The sequence below is a fragment of the Triticum dicoccoides genome, chromosome 7A (assembly GCF_002162155.2).
Source record: "Triticum dicoccoides isolate Atlit2015 ecotype Zavitan chromosome 7A, WEW_v2.0, whole genome shotgun sequence".
Taxonomy (NCBI): Eukaryota; Viridiplantae; Streptophyta; class Magnoliopsida; order Poales; family Poaceae; genus Triticum; species Triticum dicoccoides.
In genome coordinates this window covers 212,809,570-212,830,779 of record NC_041392.1, presented here as the reverse complement: position 1 = coordinate 212,830,779, position 21,210 = coordinate 212,809,570, and the positions used below count along the sequence as shown (strand labels likewise).

The 21,210-nt window shown below is 43.4% G+C and overlaps 1 protein-coding gene across 2 annotated transcripts; it reads right to left on the bottom strand.

Moving 5' to 3' along the window:
* Positions 1-3,640: 3,640 nt before the first annotated feature.
* LOC119327889 (ubiquitin-like-specific protease 1D) lies at positions 3,641-20,963 on the bottom strand. 2 transcript variants are annotated; one of them, XM_037600962.1, is made up of 14 exons: positions 20,537-20,963; positions 16,645-16,696; positions 15,822-15,898; positions 15,417-15,655; positions 14,514-14,562; positions 10,433-10,503; positions 10,254-10,283; positions 10,073-10,168; positions 9,891-9,990; positions 8,310-8,404; positions 6,717-6,839; positions 6,219-6,333; positions 5,047-5,154; positions 3,641-4,930 (listed from the first exon to the last, which is right to left on the bottom strand). In XM_037600962.1, the coding sequence occupies exons 1-14, from the start codon at positions 20,957-20,959 to the stop codon at positions 4,250-4,252; spliced, it is 2,259 nt and encodes a 752-aa protein (XP_037456859.1). In that variant the 5' UTR covers positions 20,960-20,963; the 3' UTR covers positions 3,641-4,249. The 2 variants fall into 2 exon arrangements, with proteins under 2 accessions (XP_037456859.1, XP_037456860.1); XM_037600963.1 differs by lacking the exon at positions 15,822-15,898 and having other exon boundaries at positions 15,417-15,651.
* Positions 20,964-21,210: the final 247 nt, after the last annotated feature.

The window sequence follows — 21,210 nt, the reverse complement described above, 5'->3', positions numbered from 1 at the left end:
TCCCACACCAGCTAGGCGTTTCTGGCCGCCGTTTCCGGCCGCGGAGGCGCGGTTTAACGGCGGGTACACGCCCACCGAGCGCAAGGTGTTCGGCGTTTTGCCTGCCTCGGCGATGGACTCGGATGAGGAGGAAGAGCTCGCCGCGCTGCTGGAGGAGGAAGCCGCGGCCGACGTCCAGAAAGAAGAGCATCTCATGGTGCTCGCCGCCCTCGCCCAGCTGCTGGCGAGCAATGAAAAGCCGCGTCGAGGTGGCTCGGCGCCGTGGCGGGTGAAAGCAAAGAACCGGCATCGTCTCCAAGGCTACTGCATGCTCTACTCCGACTACTTCGCCGATGCTCCACTTCATGGCGAGAGAACATTTCGGCGCCGTTATCGGATGAGCCGAAAGCTCTTCCTCGGGATTGTGAATTCCATCCGGGAGTTCGACAACTACTTCAAGTGCAAGATGGATTGCACTAGCGCTCTTGGATTCACCTCCATCCAGAAGTGCACGACAGGGATGAGGATGCTTGCATATGGAGCTCCCAGTGATTCACTCGACGACTATGGGCGCATGGCCGAGTCCACCAACATAGAGTGTTTCTACAAGTTCTGTCGGGCAGTGGTGGCAGTGTTTGGGCCACAATACTTGAGAACACCCAATGCGGAAGACACTTCTCGGATCCTAGCCCAGAATGCAGCAAGAGGATTTCCTAGGATGCTTGAAAGCATCGACTGCATGCATTGGAAATGGAAGAATTGCCCATTTGGTTGGCAGGGGATGTACAAAGGCGCCAAAGGCGGTTGCAGTGTGGTGCTTGAGGCGGTAGCCACACAGGACCTCTGGATTTGGCACTCCTTCTTTGGTATGCCAGGAACTCACAATGACATCAACGTGCTGCAGTGCTCTCCTGTTTTTGCCAAGCTCGTTGAGGGCCATTCTCCTCCGGTGAACTTCGAGGTCAATGGGCACCAATACAACAAGGAGTACTATCTAGCTGACGGCCTCTATCCGAGATGGTAGACATTTGTGAAGACGATCTCAAACCCTGTGGCAGGAGGCAAGAACGCCTGGTTTGCGAAGCTTCAGGAGGCTTGCAGGAAGGATGTCGAGTGGGCATTTGGTGTGCTCCAATCTCGATTTGTTGTTGTTCGATACCCCGCTCAGACTTGGTCCAAAGATCAAATGTGGGAGATTATGACTTGTTGTGTCATCTTGCACAACATGATCATCGAGAGCGAGCACGAAGACCCAGTGTTTGGCACTGAACCATACTACAGGCAGAGTCCTCTAGCCGAAGTTGATCACCAGCTACCGGCAACTTGGACTGCCTATCTCAGTATGCGTCAGGAGATCCGAGACCCACAGGTGCATCATCAACTGCAGAAAGATCTGATTAAGCACCTATGGAGGCTCAAGGGGGACGCCGTGTGATGAAATACGAGTTTTTATTTGTTGAACTATATAATTTGTATTGAACTATTTGTTGTTGTACTATTTTGTTGAAGTATTTGATTTTTCTGTGATGAAATATGTGATAAGAAATAATTGTGTTGATAATTGAACACCGAGACACGGCGAAACCACGCCGAATACGGGCCTATTCTCGTCCATATGGGCCATTTATTCGCCGAAGTTGGGCTGCAAAGTGGGCCAATTTCGGCGCCTGGGGGCGAGCTGGGTGCGATGACTGGGCGCAAAACCACCCTCAGCGCCGATTGTATCGCCGGCTCGCCCCCAGGGGGCGATTTTTATGCGTCCTGGGGAGGCCAACGGCTGGAGATGCCCTAATACACTTATACACATGCATATTAAAATATGTCTAACTATTATTTTTTTACTAAAACATGGTTTGCAGAACGTAGCACCAACACTAACACAAATAAAAACGATCAACCCTTTTTTTTGCGGGGAAAAAAAGAGCAACCCTGAATTGACATGAATGTCTAAGAAACAACCGGTTAAGTTACTACCCTCAACTTTCAACCCCGACTCTTCTCAAACCGATTTCTGGCCTTTTTGATTGGCTTTGACCAGTTGACCCATCCAGTCAGCATCCACATCAGCTGCCACATCACCAGCCCACTTTTTTGTCCAAAAAAAGTGCCCTGAAAAATAAAAAAAACTTGTGTAAAATGAACACTACCACGCTGTTCATTTTGTGAAAAAAAAACTTTTTGTCAAGCAGATTAAAAATAGAAGGAAAATGCAATTCAAGACCTTTTTGATCAAATTTTGACCCAAAAAATGAAAGTGCCCAGGAAAAATTGAGAAGATTCTCTAGAGTGAACACTACCATGCTGATCATTCTGGGAAAGTTTAAAACTTTTTTCAAACAGATTAAAAACTACAGGAAAAATACATATTCATGACTTTTTTTGGTCAAATTTTTAGAAAAAATGAAAGTGTCCACAAAAGATGCAGTGCATTTCTGATAAGAGGAGAAACCAACCTTTCATAAGCCACAACCCCCCTCCCGGATACGATTGAACACATGTCTACCCGTCCAGAAGTGGCACCGGAATAGGTTATCTTTGAAGAGTGGGTCAGCGGACTCGAAGTAATCTTTCCAGAGTAGGCAATGGCCGCTCTTTCTGTTGCAATTCAACGCCGGAGTATGCCCCGGGATCGACCCCCTAAACATCAGTCGCTGCCTACTAATGTGATCATGGACGACCAAAGACGCAACCACAATGTCCTCATCGTCGGACGACGAATTATCCAAATCGCAAATGAAGTTGTTGAAAAAGTACTCATCGTCACTATCATTTGTACCGTGCGGGCGAAACGTCGAACACCTTGCGGGCGTGGAGCTAGAAGCCGACCGGTGAAGAGCTCAGCGTCTCTCCCAAACGAGCCAGCAGGCCCGTCGGCTTAGAGGCGACCGGTGAGCGAGGACGCCGAACTTGCAGTGTTGCGACGGCGGTGGAGGTGGCGTGGTCATGGGGGTACCATGACAGCGGCAAAAACAGACCACCAACACTGGCAAGAGCAGTCGTCGGGTGCGGCGAGCTGTTGGGGAGGTTGGTAGGTGCGGGCCGCGGCCTACGTAGCGTCCAACCGCCACTATGGACAATAGCGCGCGCGGGAGAGGGGGGAATTTGGGTCTAAAATGGGTTGCTCGCGGATAAAAGGCAAACGTTCATCTGTTTGGGTTGACGCGTTGGACGGTGATTTGTGCCCATTAGAACCCAAGAGTGAACTTATGTAGCAGTCGGGATGTGGCTGATCTCGTATGCTATTTTCCCCAATTCAGCCCGATCTCAGAACACTCATATACCAAACCCGTATATATCTGGCCTCTTGATTCGGCAGTTTCTCCGGGGGGTCGAACCTCGGACCTGTACCAAACCCCGCTGCCTCACACGCACTCGTTAACCAATCCATCCGAGGAAATATACCACCAGATGCTGAGCCAGAAACGGAGAGTGCTTATAGGAACCAATAATGGAGAGTGCTTATAGAGATTTTTGGTCCCTCTCTGAATTCTTGCTCTAGGAACCAAAAATCACCTCATGTCTGAAAATTTGATAACTTAAGACTGAAATCCGTTGATATGAAATGATTGAACTAACTGAGCGGAGGTCGGGTTTTCTTCATTGAAGCTGCTCGAAACAATGGAATCATCGATTTTCTATATCCCTACAGATTACAAACCGATATTAAAATCCCCAAATCTGAGGAGTGAATTCTTATGCCACAAATTTGTGTGCGTGCGTGGCCACTGATTAAAATCCCCAAATCCAATTAACCTCAACTCACCTCGCCACATCAGTCGGCACGAATGGCTGGGAGGAGGCGAATCGCCGGTGTATTCTTGGTCGTGTTGGATCAAACTGGTTGAGGGAGGAGACGAGCAGGCGAGCGTGTTGCCTTGTAACTAGTCCTACTGCAGCCATGAACTAGGAGCAACCGTGTAGATCAACTCTTTTAAGGCTTCAGGAGGCAACTCGCCAACCGGCTTGTGCAACATCGTCTAATCAAAGCCTGAGATTTTATTGACCTCTTCCAGCCTAGCCTATAAATAACTAAAGAACAGATGAAGTTCACCCTGAGCGACTCGTACACCCACCAGTTCTCCTACTGATATTTTATATACACGGAAGTTCCCGCGGATACATTAACTGCAACGTTCAGTCATGCAACACCACCCCTCCCTCGAAGTCGCCTACAGATGCAGGCTACAACACCTTCCCATCTATAATACAATTCCGAGCCGGTTTCGGTTTCTACGGGTAACGTAAGTCACTCCAAAGGTGGTAACATCAATCAGCTGCATTCCAAAGGGTGCTCAAAACTAGTTGGTCGGGTCGAAGTACCTTCCAAAGGTTTCTGCGACGTAATCTCGGCCGAACTGCCCACCATGGGATGTTCTTGCGTTGGTTCCATCTCGGCCGAACTGCGCACCAAAGGATGTTCTTGCGTTGGTGCCATCTCAGCCGAACTGCCCACAAAGGTATGTTCTTGCGTTGGTGCCATCTCAGCCGAACTGCCCACCAAAGGCTTTGGTTCCATCTCAGCCAAATTGCCCACCAAAGGATGTTCTTGTGTTGGTTCCATCTCAGCCAAACTGCCCACCAAAGGATGTTCTTGCGCTGGTACCATCTCACCAGAACTGCCCACCAAAGGATGTTCTTGCGTTGGTGACATCTCAGCAGAACTGACTTGCAAAGGGTGTTCAGACATTGGTGTCATCTCAGCAGAACCGACTTCCAGCAGGTGTTCCGACGTTGGTATCACCTCAGCTGAACTGACTTCCAAAGGGTGTTCTGACGTTGCCAGCTCCATCACGTTGTTTGCAGGCTTAACTTCCAAAAGCGACTGACACGCTGTCTGCTCCGATGTACTGTCGTTACTGGGATCCGCTTCCTCAAACAACTGATGAAGCAGGGTCTTCATTTTCTTTCGCAATGCAGAAGCCTCTTCAGGTTGAAACCATGTTTTGCCAAACTAACAGAAATTAGAGAAAAAATGAGCAAGGAATATCCGCATGCAGTTCAGTGTTCTGAAAGCAGTCAAACACACCGAACATAGAATGGTCAACACACTAACAGATAGTGGCTCACCATAGAAAGGTCTTTCTTGTGAAGCCTTTCAGGTGCCTCCTCGATGAACCGCTGCATATAGTACAGAACAAAGAGGCCACAGTCAAATTCATTTTCCTGCTGGGGAACCTGGAAAAAAAATTAAGAGTGTAAGAGCTACAAGATCACAGCATGGAGAGACAAATACACCATCTATAGTGCAGACGATATAACAGCGTCATATGTAATCAACTATGGGCGTCCACTTATAAGAAATCTGGATGCCCACCCATAATTTCGTTTTGACAATATCCTGAACTCACAAATCACTGCATACATGCACTTAGCAATTTACAGCCTGTATTTGACAATATCTTAGGGGATGCACAATGGGACGATGTCGGCATGCTGAGTTGGAAGAGAGAGAAATTAAAGGAAGAGTGTGCCTTCTCTTATCTAAGAGATGATATTTTCATGCCTATGATGCTTTTCTCCATTGTATCCAGATGTCATCTAGTAGTCGCATGCTTTTTACTGAATATTAATCACCACATAATTATAGAGGCATGCAAATACTCCCTCCGTTTCTTTTTAGTCTGCAAATAAGATTTGGTCAAAGTCAAACTTTGTAAAGTTTGACTAAGTTTATAGAAAAAAATATCAACATCTACAATACAAAAGTTATATGTTATGAAAATTAATTTCATCATGCATCTAATAATATTGATTTGATAGTGTGAATGTTGATATCTTTTCCTACAAAGCTAGTCAAACTTTACAAAACTTTGACCAAATCTTATATGCAAACTAAAAAGAAACGGAGGGAGTAATAATTGGAAGAGATAATACTAAGAGGTAAATTCTATAGCATGCTTTTATTGCCATCTCTAGTCTCTAGATGACGTGGAGGCTTAAGAAAGGAATGCCAAAATAATACCTTCTCAACCACAATACATGCTATTAAAAAATTACTCAGTAGTATGAACTGTAACGAGAATTCCAAGAGGTTGTCAATACGCAAATGAAAAGCACAGGTGGGTCCGATGCTATTTTCTTGAGTGACTGAATCTAATAACGGTTTTGTTATTCAGATTCGAAATGGACATAGTGATGCACAAACTGTTGGATGCTGCAATAGGTACATTCTATCAGCTAAAGCTAACCTCAAAGCACACATCTCAGTACATGCATTTCATAAAAAGATCTTAAGTTACCGCAATTGGTTTCTTCTCAATTTTACGAGGAAGTTTCTTCCACACTGTTTCTCGTATAGGACATTCTGCTAAAGACCCATTTTCCTTCAGGTAATTCCATTCTTGTTTTAAGAATCTGCAAATGAACATACATCATTTTAAACTAGAATGAAAATAATACAGCAGAACACTGAGGATATCATGAAATTTTGACACCTAGACAAGAAAAATAATGGTATGCCAAAATAATAGTGTCTACGTTCCAGAAGATGTACTTCTAAATGCAAAAATGTACGAAATAAATGAGACTTTAATAGAAGGGCAGCCCAGCATGTAGCTCCCGCTTACGCAGGGTCCGGGGAAGAGGCCGACCACTTTGGGTCTATTGCATGAAAAGAATAGAGGAAATAAAGTAGAAGCATGTATCCCATTTGTGTCGTTATGTTGCAGAAATAAAAGCCAAACGCCAAAACAAAGCAGTACAACTCATCAACTTTTTTTACTTTCAAGATTATTTACCTCTCAACAACACTGAAAATCAATCTGCTGTTATGGAAATTCAGTGAATCCAAATGAAGTATAATGGGGCCTGATTGATCTTCCTTTGCTGGCATGCATATAATCACCAGGCTCCAATGAGTACTGAACATTTGGAACAAAAACAAAACATCCTGAGCCTTTTAACAGAATATTGAAGTAACGCATAAGTCTAGCATATGTGGTAAAAATATGCATCAATGATCGGGTCATGTTGCAGTAAAGTTTTGAATCCAGTCAGGCAACATAGGAGTTACCTTTTACAGACAGCTCCCTCCTAGTATTTACAACAAATATATATCCCCTCTATTCCGATGAATAAGGCGCGCACGCATCCCAAAATCCAACTTAAAAATATATTATGTCGTGACTTAAAAATTATATCACTGAAAACTTCTTCCGAATACGAATTCAACGAGATAATTTTTGTACATACTCAGATTTGGTTGGTCTAATTTATGGTCAAAGTTTAATTTTGAAATACGTGTGCACCTTATTCTCTATAAACATCCACTCTTAAGTCTGCAAGTATCAACTGAAACTAAAAAAAAAAAGCATGGATGAGCTCTTGGCCCGGTGGTTGGAGCGCAGTGGTCTCCACGCCGGCGCGGGTTCGAACCCATGAGTTCAAATGTATGTCTCGCACCCTTTTCTTAATTAAAAAGGCGGAGGGGCTCCTCCCCCCGTTGGCCTCGTTTTTATACTAAAAAACAAGCACAATAGCATCTACTCCCTCCATCCGAAAATACTTGTCATCAAAACGGATAAAAAGGGATGTATCTAGAACTAATATACGTCTAGATACATCCCCTTCCATTCATTTTGATGACAAGTATTTCCGGACGGAGGGAGTACTTCGTTATGACCAGGGTTCCAGTAGTCCCCACAATTTTGCTAGAAACGGAAACAAGCCAGCTCCCAGATTTCCTCATAAAGATATGACTTGGTAAATATCACCAGTAATCTTGCGGAATTGCTCAATCTCCGAGCACAATATGTTATACTCCCTCCGATCCATATTAATTGTGACAGCTTTAGTACAACTTTGATACAAAGTTGTACTAAAGCTGCGACAATTAATTTGAATCAGAGGGAGTAGCTAATTATGATATAAGCTAAAACTGACATTAATCCATTGTCAAATCTGCAAATACACCATATCCAGCATTTGGTTTGTTATACAGGAACCAGATTTTATCAGTTTTTATAACTCTGCCTCAGAATCTCTGAGAAATAATATCCTGGTTTGTCATGGACAGAGAATCACCAGCCAGGAATGTATTTTCAAAATGCTAACTGGTAGCGACGGTTGCTGAGATACAACGAAATATCCGTAGAAATCATCCTTACGGTAAAAAAAATGTGGAAACCATGAGTAGAAGTTATAGGAATCTCAAAAGATACAATCTATACAATGTTCTATAAACATGTAAATTTCCACCTTCAAACTCAATTGCATTTTATCAAAAATACACATGCGGTGAAGTTCTATAAAACATGTATAACCCTACAAGTAAATAGCAATATCAATATAAAGTAATGTATCTTAGGAAAAGAGACGACAAAATTGCTTACTCTGCATGCACAGGAAATAATATATATGGCTTTTGAAATATATCTATGCCTTTCCACCATCTTCTCAGGTTTAAGAAGTAAGAAGGCTTGTCTGCCTTCACAATAAGAAAGCAAAATGAGTTGAAAATATAAGACATGACCACATGTTTATAGCTGAGATAAACATCAAATCTTCAATTTACTATGAAAAAGGTACTTACAAACGCACATCCTCAGTGTATTTACCCAACGGATAAAAGATTAATAGTAAAACCCAAATGCAAAAAAAATAAATTACCCTTTTTATATTTCATGTACCTTCCGCTGTGTAGGTACATGCCTTGTGAAAATTCATGTACCTTCCGCTGTGTGGATACATGCCTTGTAAATTTAAGCACCAACCAGGTCACACTAGTTTTCCTAAATCTACCAAGTTGCTACTCATGCTGATACGACATGCGGCTTATGGCCATATGCTACGCAAAGGCCTAAGCAACCATCCAGTCAGATAAAATGGCATTGTTAACTTTCAGCTTGCAGTTTACCAATTTAGATAATAAGACCAACTGGTTGTTTAATTAGATATGTTTCTTAGCACCACCAGTCCTGTTTCCATCAGCCACTGCAAACAAGCCACGTCTCTGGTCGATGGTGTTCAGTCAGATAAAATGGCATTGTTAACTTTCAGCTTGCAGTTTATTGGTTTAGATAATAAGACCAATTGGCTGTTTAATTAGATATGCTTGTTGCTGCCACCAGTTCCTTTTTTCATCAGCCCCTGCCAACGAGCCACATCTTTGGTCGATGCTGTCCGCATGCTGGTCTGGGCCACTTTCTGGATGCATTCCTGTTTCCTTGGGACTACGCATGATGTTGACTATTTGCATGTCGCTGGTTTGCTGTTTGGTTGAGAAGAGGATGCCCGAGATTGTTTCCTTGCTGCTCTGCCGTTAGGAGAAGCGAGATGTTCTGATTTGTGCTACTGCTGATGTGTGCACATGATAGCTGCTGCTGCTGCTGCTCCCCTCCCTCACTCTACACTTCTTGGGCTGAGGTTTATGTATGTGCTTTCATCCTTGTAAAGTTGTACTATATATTTGCACGGACAGTACAGTCCAAAAAGCTCTGTTCATGACATGCTGCACTCAGACAAGGGGCAACAAAGAACCTAATACTTAATAAGCCTTAAAATAAGACAAAGATTTTTCATATTCTTAGACATCACAGCCTTTCCTGTGCCTAAATGGGCAGTGAATAAGAATGAAAAAATTGGATCTTTTGTGTGGCACTGCACGGATGAGAAGCATTATTTCCTTGATCAAATGCACAGCAGTCTGCCATTTCCATAAGAAAATTATTTCTTATTCTACAACATATCACACTTGTCCAAGAGAAGCATCAAGCATATTCGTTGTTCTAGCCTTCTAGGTGCTCAGCTTGCAAACCCAGTATGGGTTATTGTCACGCCAGCCATGGCCTACCCCTTCGTAACCTAGGTCGTGACAGTTATGTACTAGAATAGAACATAGCAACTGTAGCAATCAAAGTATAGAATACTGAGCCAGTAAAGACAATCCAATTTAGAAATTACTGCAGAGTTACCTTTGATTTTAGGGCTTCAAGTTTCTTGAAGAAGTATGTATTGAAAATGTGATACTTGCCTCTTTGTGTACTAATCGACGACATTGGTCCTTGCAGGTACCTACAAGATGTATAGTTATGACTTCAACTGTTACGAGAAAGGAAATGAATGAGGAATCTAGAAACTAAAGAACGATACTTACATAATGTAGAAGTTCATTATAGTTGAGGAAAGTAACGATTCAGGCTCAAGGCATTTTATGTCATCATGAGAAAGCTCAATAGAATTTGAGTGTTCGCTGCCGGCAAGGCAAAAAGAAAATAATCATCAACTGTGCACAAAAACATTAAGCTCGGTGGGTTTTAAAGAATTCAAATGCTAACCTTGAAGGATAATATATCTTCATTGCATCCCTAATGAAGTATCAGAATTGAGTTAATAATCTCAAAAACTTTAAACATACATAATATTATTATATTTCATATAGCAAGTCTCAGGTTGACCACACAAATTGCGCTGTCCCCAGGATCGGAGCACACATGGGAAATTGACAAATTATTACCGTTTAGTGGTTGGCTTCTCTGCAGATTCTGAATGGTGTGCATCTGCATCGAGTAGAACCACCTCTTGAGCCTGAACGGGTGCAAAAATCAGACCAAACTTGTCAGAAGAGTTACCTCGTCATAGTTGCAAGCAAATCATAACTTGCTTAGTTTACTCTTTGTAGAAGCTGACACGGACAGATATTTACTAATGGTTAGCTGGTTACAGTATGATTCACTAAGAAAATAATCAAGAATAACCCCAAAAAGAGAAGTAAAAGCACTTAAATTGTATTAGGTTGTTGTAATCACTACTGCCAAAAAGAAAGTTGTTGTAATTGCAGGACAGCAGACCTAACATCTAACTGAAGACCAATCCTAATCATTTGCTAGTACTGAAAACAGTCGCTCTTTCTTTCTTATTTTCTGGCACTCCCCCGAAAATCATGATCCTCTCATTAACAACTGCCACGCACATCATGGTTCAAAATTATGACTTCCTAGTTCCTCCTAGCTACTACGCATACCCAGATACTACCATCACTCCAGAAGGAAAGTATGTTTTTTATTAGGCATGGCCCTATGACACACAGCTTTCCCTGCGTCTTGTCAGCAATAGTAGGAGACAATAGCTCACATGCTGGGATTGATATCTAATTCATCTAGTTTCTTCTTGCAGCTCCCTTTTTACATTTTTCTTTCAGATGGCCGCAAGAAAGCTACCAGGTTAATTTTCAGAGATGATTTCTCTCCATATTTTTAAATTTTTTTCTTTGATAAAGGTGATCTGTGATTTGACTTTGCTTGTTCCTGTAGATCAGTATTTTTTTTATTTTCTACTGGCGGCATCAAATGGAGATGGCCACCGTCTGGTGACGGTTATCTTCATTTGATCCCCTCGCTTAATCGTGCCATGGTCCATGCCTGTTGCCCCAACATTTACATGTAGACATTGCACACTACTGCCTCTAGAACCTTCAGAAAAATTCATGGATGTACCAGATGAGTGTAGTACACCATCCGCAAAAGTGCAACAAAATCCAGCTTACACTTAGAACTGCATACTGCAGCTGTCACACCAATTCGCTTTGTCCTTGGAAGATTGAACTTCTTTCGAAAAGATTATAGATGTAGTACAGTGCACCAAGTAATTACCTTATTTTAATCTTACAGGCACAACAACAACAACAACAACAAAGCCTTTAGTCCCAAACAAGTTGGGGTAGGCTAGAGGTGAAACCCATAAGATCTCGCGACCAACTCATGGCTCTGGCACATGGATAGCAAGCTTCCATGCACCCCTGTCCATAGCTAGTTCTTTGGTGATACTCCAATCCTTCAGGTCTCTCTTAACGTACTCCTCCCATGTCAAATTCGGTCCACCCCTCCCTCTCTTGACATTCTCCGCACGCTTTAGCCGTCCGCTATGCACTGGAGCTTCTAGAGGCCTGCGCTGAATATGCCCAAACCATCTCAGATGATGTTGGACAAGCTTCTCTTCAATTGGTGCTACCCCAACTCTATCTCGTATATCATCATTCCGGACTCGATCCTTCCACGTGTGGCCACACATCCATCTCAACATACGCATCTCCGCCGCACCTAACTGTTGAACATGTCGCCTTTTAGTCAGCCAAAACTCAGCGCCATACAACATTGCGGGTCGAACCGCCGTCCTGTAGAACTTGCCTTTTAGCTTTTGTGGCACTCTCTTGTCACAGAGAATGCCAGAAGCTTGGCGCCACTTCATCCATCAGGCTTTGATTCGATGGTTCACATCTTCATCAATACCCCCATCCTCCTGCAGCATTGACCCCAAATATCGAAAGGTGTCCTTCTGAGGTACCACCTGCCCATCAAGGCTAACCTCCTCCTCACACCTAGTAGTACTGAAACCGCACATCATGTACTCAGTTTTAGTTCTACTAAGCCTAAACCCTTTCGATTCCAGGGTTTGTCTCCATAACTCTAACTTCCTATTTACCCCGTCCGACTATCATCAACTAGCACCACATCATCCGCAAAGAGCATACACCATGGGATATCTCCTTGTATATCCCTTGTGACCTCATTCATCACCAAGGCAAAAAGATAAGGGCTCAAAGCTGACCCCTGATGCAGTCCTATCTTAATCCGGAAGTCATCAGTGTCGACATCACTTGTTCGAACACTTGTCACAACATTATCGTACATGTCCTTGATGAGGCTAATGTACTTTGCTAGGACTTTGTGTTTCTCCAAGGCCCACCACATGACATTCCATGGTATCTTATCATAGGCCTTCTCCAAGTCAATGAACACCATATGCAAGTCCTTCTTTTGCTCCCTGTATCTCTCCATAAGTTGTCGTGCCAAGAAAATGGCTTCCATGGTCGACCTCCCAGGCATGAAACCAAACTGATTTTTGGTCACGCTTGTCATTCTTCTTAAGCGGTGCTCAATGACTCTCTCCCATAGCTTCATTGTATGGCTCATCAGCTTAATTCCACGGTAATTAGTACAACTCTAAACATCCCCCTTGTTCTTGAAGATTGGTACTAATATACTCCGTCTCCATTCTTCTGGCATCTCGTTTGCCCCAAAAATGAGCTTGAAAAGCTTGGTTAGCCATACTATCGCTATGTCCCCGAGGCCTTTCCACACCTCAATGGGGATACAATCAGGGCCCATCGCCTTAACTATGTACAGGCGCAATCTGGTAAAATACATTCAGATGTCGGGTTTTCCCACTCCTATCCTATATCTGCTCCCGAATTAAATGTCACAAAGTGGCCATGGACATCTTCTCTTTTTTTGTCTTCTATACTTCTTTTTCATCTTAAGAATTAAGATCCTGAATGGCTACTTGAGCATGTGTTTGCATTATCGTGCATTACACTGTATTGTGTCTGTCCTTTCCACTCATATGATCTGTAGAAAATCAGAATTAATAATTTCGCAAACCCAATTACGGTTTCAGTAACTGAAGATGTATAGCCCCAAACAAATTTTATTTTTAGGAAGTGGTGCATCACGACCAGAGAAACTGCAGCCCAGATCCAGACAAACCACAAAGCTAGTAATTATGACCCGATACATTTGCCACCCTACAACTACAGGTGAATTCTCTACCAAAAATCTGTAAGTGTGCACCGCGTTAATGGAGGTGTCACTCATTTGGATTAAGTAGCATAAACTTTGAAAAAAAAAATCTCCATCGGCACTTACGCGCCTGAACGCCACCCAGGAACAGAGACTAAGCAAGTGGCAAAGAAAAACTGGATAATATGACAACACAATGCCTATACTGAGCCATATGGTACAGAGGAAAAATGTAGCAGAACTGATGAAGGCAGCCATTGTGTTTACATAGGTAGCACACAGCAGTCAATTTTGTCTTACGTTTACGTAATTTTGTGCACAAGTATGACTACGTAATTTTTTTCTGATCAAACTAAATTAGCTACTACCTCCATTCACAAATAAATATTGCTTTAGAAACCATTGCCAAAAGTAGATACATTGACCAGAAATAGTATAGAATCGTCACAGAAAGATACTTCCATACACTTGAGTATTATGATTGGACAGCCAAAGCTGTATCGCGAAGACCATGACAATGTATTTGGGAATGGGGGAAGTATATAAACTAATGGTCATGCCGACGGTTTGACCAGCGTGCTCTTAGAAACGACATTGGGTATTTGCATTGGACCAGAGGATAATATGCAGCTGAACCTCAACAACATGGTTGTCGGTCTAAAGTGCTTGATACAACGAGACGCAACCCCATCAGAAAGGTCACATGTTGATGTTATGATACTTATAAATATCTGTAGAGGGCCACAGGTTGAAGGTCCAATATTGGCCCATGAGAAAAAAGGTGACGCTAGCATTACACTCAATGATTTTCCTCAGAATATTAAGTTCTAGTAATATTTCCGTATTATTAACCAGTATGAGAGTCATTTTAAAACAAAACCCCTTTTCTAGTATCTACTGCCAAAATCATGAGCAGCTGGGGCTCTGTCAATCCTAATACTTCAATAATAATCATCATAAAAAGAGCACACTGACGGTCATGATGGTAAAATTCATAGAAACTAAAAAGTATTTACAAACCTTTCTTGGTCTCAATCGCATTGAGAAGTTAACTGAGTCATCTCCTTTCCTGGCACAGGTAGGTTGCATGATTCAGTACAATGATGAAAAGTTCACATAATAGATAATAAAAATTAGCACAACCATGCATGCATGAGATGTGGTCATATATACAGCGGTCTACCAATTGATCAGCAAAATACAATTGAACAAGGACAGCGGTATAATCACAGTCGGATATGTTACACAACAGATGAAGTAACTGGGGAATGCATAGGGACATGACTGATGAATACTGGAAATATCCTTGCAGAAGTTAAATCAGAGTATTTGAAGAACCGCATGTTCTCTTGTTAATTTGCTGTGTATCCCTTTTCATTCCATGTCAGTTTGCCCTTGTACTTTTGAGTAATATGTATTGTATTTGAATTTGACAATGATGGACAAAACAACATTCAAACAATGAATTGATTGATCAGAAAATAATAACAAAGCTGAGAACAAGAGAGCAATAATCTGCCTTCCTTGAACCAATAGCATGCATTGACCACTCAAGCACACTGCCTAGCTTTCCTTGGGCAGATATTATGTAAACATTAAACAAGTTTGACTCCTCTGTACTCCTAAAAACTACACCGAGAGCCCTTGTAGTTCAAATCATAAATTTTGTATTTCCTGGTAGTAGTATCTTCAAGTCGGTGTGTTTGGTATTCACTAAAAGTAGTAAGTTATCTAACAGAACCTTTTACATCTACCATGGAAGCTATCACTATCCCATATGAAGAATAAGAATTTTGATAGGTTTATGCACCATGTGCAGCAAGCCATGACTATTTAAAGTTAGTTAACAACACATCATTACCAATTAAAACAAATGGACGTGCAGGTTAACACAGTGAAACAGAAGAGCATGTACATACTAACCTTTTCCGAGAAGGTGTGGAAGCATTTTCACGTATCCTAATATCGCCGTTATCCTTGAAGTCATCGTCAGAAGACATATTTTCCACGTCGATTGAGTTGTCGATACATAATACTTTGGGAGGCATTGGTTGTGCATTGGTTTTGCAAGATTCACTCACTTCATACGACTTCCCTTTATTTTCTACTGGCGTTTTAGTCTTGCCAGGGCATATACTTGTTATCTCCACATCGATGCCTGCCTAACGTACAGAAAATTCAACACTTGCACAAAATACACAGATTTAAGTACCATAGGACACAGGCCCAGTGCTAGAAGCTCCCACACCAGGTGGAGTCTGGGGAAGGATTATACGAGGCAAGCCTAACCCACGGAACTCATTAATTACCATGCAACACATTAATTACCTCATCATCCACCTCAAATGCGGAAAGGAAATCAGATTTGGTTACTCCATGATTTTCATTGCATTTACTAGACAAACCTACAAGTCGTAAAGAAAATTAAAATTTTGAACAGCAAATTAATTAATAACGAGTATAACAGAAATTCATGTTGGAAAAATGGTCAACATGTTATGAGTTTATTAGGAAATGTGATATGACGACTAGTCAGACCTTCTGGTGTTCAATCTTTTAATCAAGTCGGACAGTAGCTTACCTAACTATACATAGTGAAACCAATATAAAGTCTGAGTAAATTCAAAACGCATTCATTTCGGTTTTTGATATAGCTGTGGGCACAACACATTTTGACAATAGTAGCTCCAGCTTTGGGCACATTTTCTTTACCTAGAGTATTTATTGATTTCATCAATTTCAATAGCAAAATACAAAAATTGCATGGCACTGAGGTGACTAACTTAGATCATTATTCATGTGCATTTGATCAATATGGCACATGGTTTAGGTTGTACTAGATGGCTTATTAAGTACAGCACGTAACTTGCAATTTTCTTAAGAGGACAAACGAAAAAGACCCAAAAGAAGTTATACCAACATGGTAAAATAACATTGTAGCACTGCAGTAAGCAATAATATTAGATGGAGCATTTAAAAAATATAAGCAGGCAGGGATTTTAGGTCCACGATATCTATTTAGAATTATTACCCAACTACAAAAATTGATGTAATGAAAACAAGTATTCCAAAAATGGATTTTCCATGAGATGGTAGTGTGCAGAAAGTTTCAAATGTGATACATTGTCAAAACAGTAAATCAATCACATACCAGACGGTTCTGCACAACTTGACTGGATCATCCGTTCACCTCTATTGCCATCCTGCGAGGGAGCATTCCATGATTAGGCTTAGAGTGCTATACAGCTCAGAACGCTTACTGTGCATATTCACAACCATAGCAAGGTGGCGACGGCCGATCGACACGCAAAGGCCCATCCAACGACACCAGTGGTCACTGGCGAACCAGCAACCACCATAGCCGAAGAAGAATATCACTTCTATACTTGTGGAAATTTTATTCAGTTGGCATATCACAAAAACCAACTTTCAAATGCATTAAAATTTAAAAAAATGGATTAAAAATAAAAGAACACAAATATACCCCTCTATGGTTAGCCCGCTTTACATATCACATGAGGCAATTCTTGTTAAATTTTTACAGATTCTCCTTAATCAGAGACAGGCCATGATTCGCTGATTGACTCTAGGGAAAGTTTAAACATATGGAAAGAAAGACGGAAAGCTGCTGCTATTTTGTCACCAAAGTAACAGATTAAAAGATTAACGCTGTCTGTGGTAAAAAGAAAGAGAAAACGGATGGTAGGAGAGGTTTTAATTTCAATTTCAGGTAGAAAATACAGGAACTATCATTGTCCACAGAAATGAAATAAAAACTTGCTGTTTTCAATAACTACCGCCATACACAAGCAAGATGATAACATGGAATTCTACCACTGGTGAACACAGAAGCATACCACCGCTTCAGCACGCGGGGCAGGTGCATAAATTCGTGTATCACTAATCTTTTCCATGTCGTTGCCCGCTCCGTTTTCCCACGCAAAATCACTTGGAGGTGGACGGCTGATGAGGTTTACTCCTCTCGCTCAGCATATAGGGTGAAGTTCGAAGGGTCCTTCAACTCCCATCAACCAGGATGCGGTTTGGAGGGCTGACGGAAAAGTCGAAACATAAGTGCATCATACTTGAGGCTCTTGTTGATCAAGATGCCTACGCCATTTCTGTTTGCAGCCGTCCCCGTGTACCACAGCTTGAAGCCGGTATCCTCCACCTCCTTCGCCTTCTGTCCCCTCCATTTGGTTTCTTGGACACAAGGGATATCAACACCTCTCCTCACCGCTGCATCAACTAGCTCCAGAAGCTCAAGGGGGAGGTAGCTCAGGCGTTAAAGGAGAGGGTCATTAAGGAGGGCCCTTGGGAGGAAGGAGGGGATGTGGACAATGTGTGGATGAAGATGGCGACTTGCATTCGTAAGGTGGCCTCGGAGGAGTTTGGAGTGTCCGGGGAAGGAGAAGCGAAGATAAGGATACCTGGTGGTGGAATGATGATGTCCAGAAGGCGATTAAAGAGAAGAAAGATTGCTTCAGACGCCTATGCCTGGATAGGAGTGCAGACAACATAGAGAAGTACAAGATGGCGAAGAAGGCCGCAAAGCAAGCTGTCAGTGAAGCAAGGGGTCGGGCATATGAGAACCTCTACCAATGGTTAGGCACGAAGGAAGGCGAAAGGGACATCTATAAGATGGTCAAGATCCGAGAGAGGAAGACGAGGGACATTGGCCAAGTCAAATGCATCAAGGACGGAGCAGGCCAACTCTTGGTGAAGGATGAGGAGATTAAGCATAGATGGCGGGAGTACTTCGACAAGCTGTTCAATGGGGAGAATGAGAGTTCTACCATTGAACTGGACGACTCCTTTGATGAGACCAGCATGCGTTTTTGCGCGGCGAATCCAGGAGTCTGAGGTCAAGGAGGCTTTAAAAAGGATGAAAGGAGGCAAGGCAATGGGCCCTGATTGTATCCCCATTGAGGTGTGGAAAGGCCTCGGGGACATAGCGATAGTATGGCTAACCAAGCTTTTCAACCTCATTTTTCAGGCAAACAAGATGCCAGAAGAATGGAGTATATTAGTACCAATCTTCAAGAACAAGGGGGATGTTCAAAGTTGTACTAATTATCGTGGAATTAAGCTGATGAGCCATACAATGAAGCTATGGAAGAGTCATTGAGCACCGCTTAAGAAGAATGACAAGCGTGACCTAAAATCAGTTTGGTTTCATGCCTGGGAGGTCGACCATGGAAGCCATTTTCTTGGTACGACAACTTATGGAGAGATACATCATTGACTTGGAGAAGGCCTATGATAAGATACCGTGGAATGTCATATGGTGGGCCTTGGAGAAACACAAAGTCCCAACAAAGTACATTACCCTCATTAAGGACATGTACGATAATGTTGTGACAAGTGTTCGAACAAGTGATGGCGACACTGATGACTTCCCGATTAAGATAGGACTACATCATGGGTCAACTTTGAGCCTTTATCTTTTTGCCTTGGTGATGGATGAGGTCACAAGGGATATACAAGAAGATATCCCATGGTGCATGCTCTTTGCGGATGATGTGGTGCTAGTTGACGATAGTCGGACGGGGGTAAATAGGAAGTTAGAGTTATGGAGACAAACCTTGGAATCGAAAGGGTTTAGGCTTAGTAGAACTAAAACCGAGTACATGATGTGCGGTTTCGGTACTACTAGGTGTGAGGAGGAGGAGGTTAGCCTTGATGGGCAGGTGGTACCTCACAAGGACACCTTTCGATATTTGGGGTCAATGCTGCAGGATGATGGGGGTATTGATGAAGATGTGAACCATCGAATCAAAGCCGGATGGATGAAGTGGCGCCAAGCTTCTGGCATTCTCTGTGACAAGAGAGTGCCACAAAAGCTAAAAGGCAAGTTCTACAGGATGGCGGTGCGACCCGCAATGTTGTATGACGCTGAGCGCTGGCCGACTAAAAGGCGACATGTTCAACAGTTAGGTGTGGCAGAGATGCGCATGTGAGATGGATGTGTGGCCACATGAGGAAGGACCGAGTCCGGAATGATGATATCGAGATAGAGTTGGGGTAGCACCAATTGAAGAGAAGCTTGTCCAACATCGTCTGGGATGGTTTGGGCATATTCAGCGCAGGCCTCCAGAAGCTCCAGTGCATAGCGAACGGCTAAAGCATGCAGAGAATGTCAAGAGAGGGCGGGGTAGACCGAATTTGACATGGGAGGAGTTCGTTAAGAGAGACCTGAAGGATTGGAGTATCACCAAAGAACTAGCTATGGACAGGGGGGTGCGTGGAAGCTTGCTATCCATGTGCCAGAGCCATGAGTTAGTCGCAAGATCTTATGGGTTTCACCTCTAGCCTACCCCAACTTGTTTGGGACTAAAGGCTTTGTTGTTGTTGTATAAGTGCAGATTTATCACTTGGCTGCCCTTCCAGAAGCAAATCTTCACCTCTGATCAGCTGTTTGCTCAAGGTTGATCACCTTATGCGGCTCTCATGGAGTCATGGTAATATGCTTCGGCCATTAGGTGCCCTCTCTATTGGACTTTCCGCTAAAAATCAGACTTCGCTCGTGCCACAGCCGCGGAACCACCGCATTCAGGATTGGTGGGACAAGGCCCATGCATATGTTACTGAGAAGGAGCGAATAGCTTTAGATGAAATCAAACTTTCACCCTTTGGAACATTTGGAAGGAAAGGAATGCTCAAAGTTTTTAACTCTGCTTATGCCTCGATACAAGTTGTTTCCTATGCCAAGTAGGAAGATACTACGACCTGGTGCTTTGATATGGCAAGGGTGGCCCTTTGGTGACCATGGCTAGTAGGTTTTGGCTGTGCCTTTTCTCCTGCTTATAGAATTTGGCAGTGCCCCTACCGTTCCTTAGAAAAAAGCACAAATGCCTATGGCTTGCAGGCATTTTATGGAACGGGAGTTTGAGAACCCTAAAGCTTTACCCCACCTCTCCAATCTACCCCAAGGCAGACCCATCCCAAATCCCAAATTCGGAGGAACCAAGGCAAAGATCAAAATATTAATCCACGCGGCCGCGCACCAAGAGAATAAATACAGAACTGGAAAATAGTTTTACCGGCTCGCCTAGGCGGCCTTGCGGACGCGGTGGCCGCGGCCGTGGCCGGAGAGAGGCCGAGTCCGAGGCCAAGCGAGTGCGGCGGTCGAGCTCGCCGCGGACGGCGCGGAGCGAGCGGCGGTACTTCTTCCCACCGTCCGGGAGGACGCCGGGGAATTTGTTGAGCCCGTCCTGTAGGCGTTTGAACCTCTCCTTCAGCGCCTGGTCCGACATGCCGCGAAGGTCGTCATCGATCCTCGCCCCCGCATCCTCGTCCCCCTCCTCGCCGCTGGGGAGCGGCTCCGACGAAGCCGTGGCCATCGCATTCACCGCGGCGCGGCGCGGCTCGCCGAGGGGGCGGGGTCGAGGGGAAGTTGGGGTTGGGGAAGAGAAAGAGGAGGCGGCGGAGAAGTCGACGGGGCTGGCAGCCGGGGCCTCTGGCATATTGGAGGAGGGCCTTCTCGCAAAAAGAAACGGAGGACGGCCTCGGAGCATATAGCATATATCCCAGTAATGGCCTTTTGATGCGCTGGATTGTAAAAACGCAGAATAGGAACATTAGAAGGTGTTTTGAATATTTTAGTGAGTGTACAAATAAGATAAAATGTGTCTCTACAAAAGTGTACAGACTCAAATAAGTGTATAAATACACTAAATGTGTCTGCATACATCTCATTTAGAAGAAAAGTTAAAAC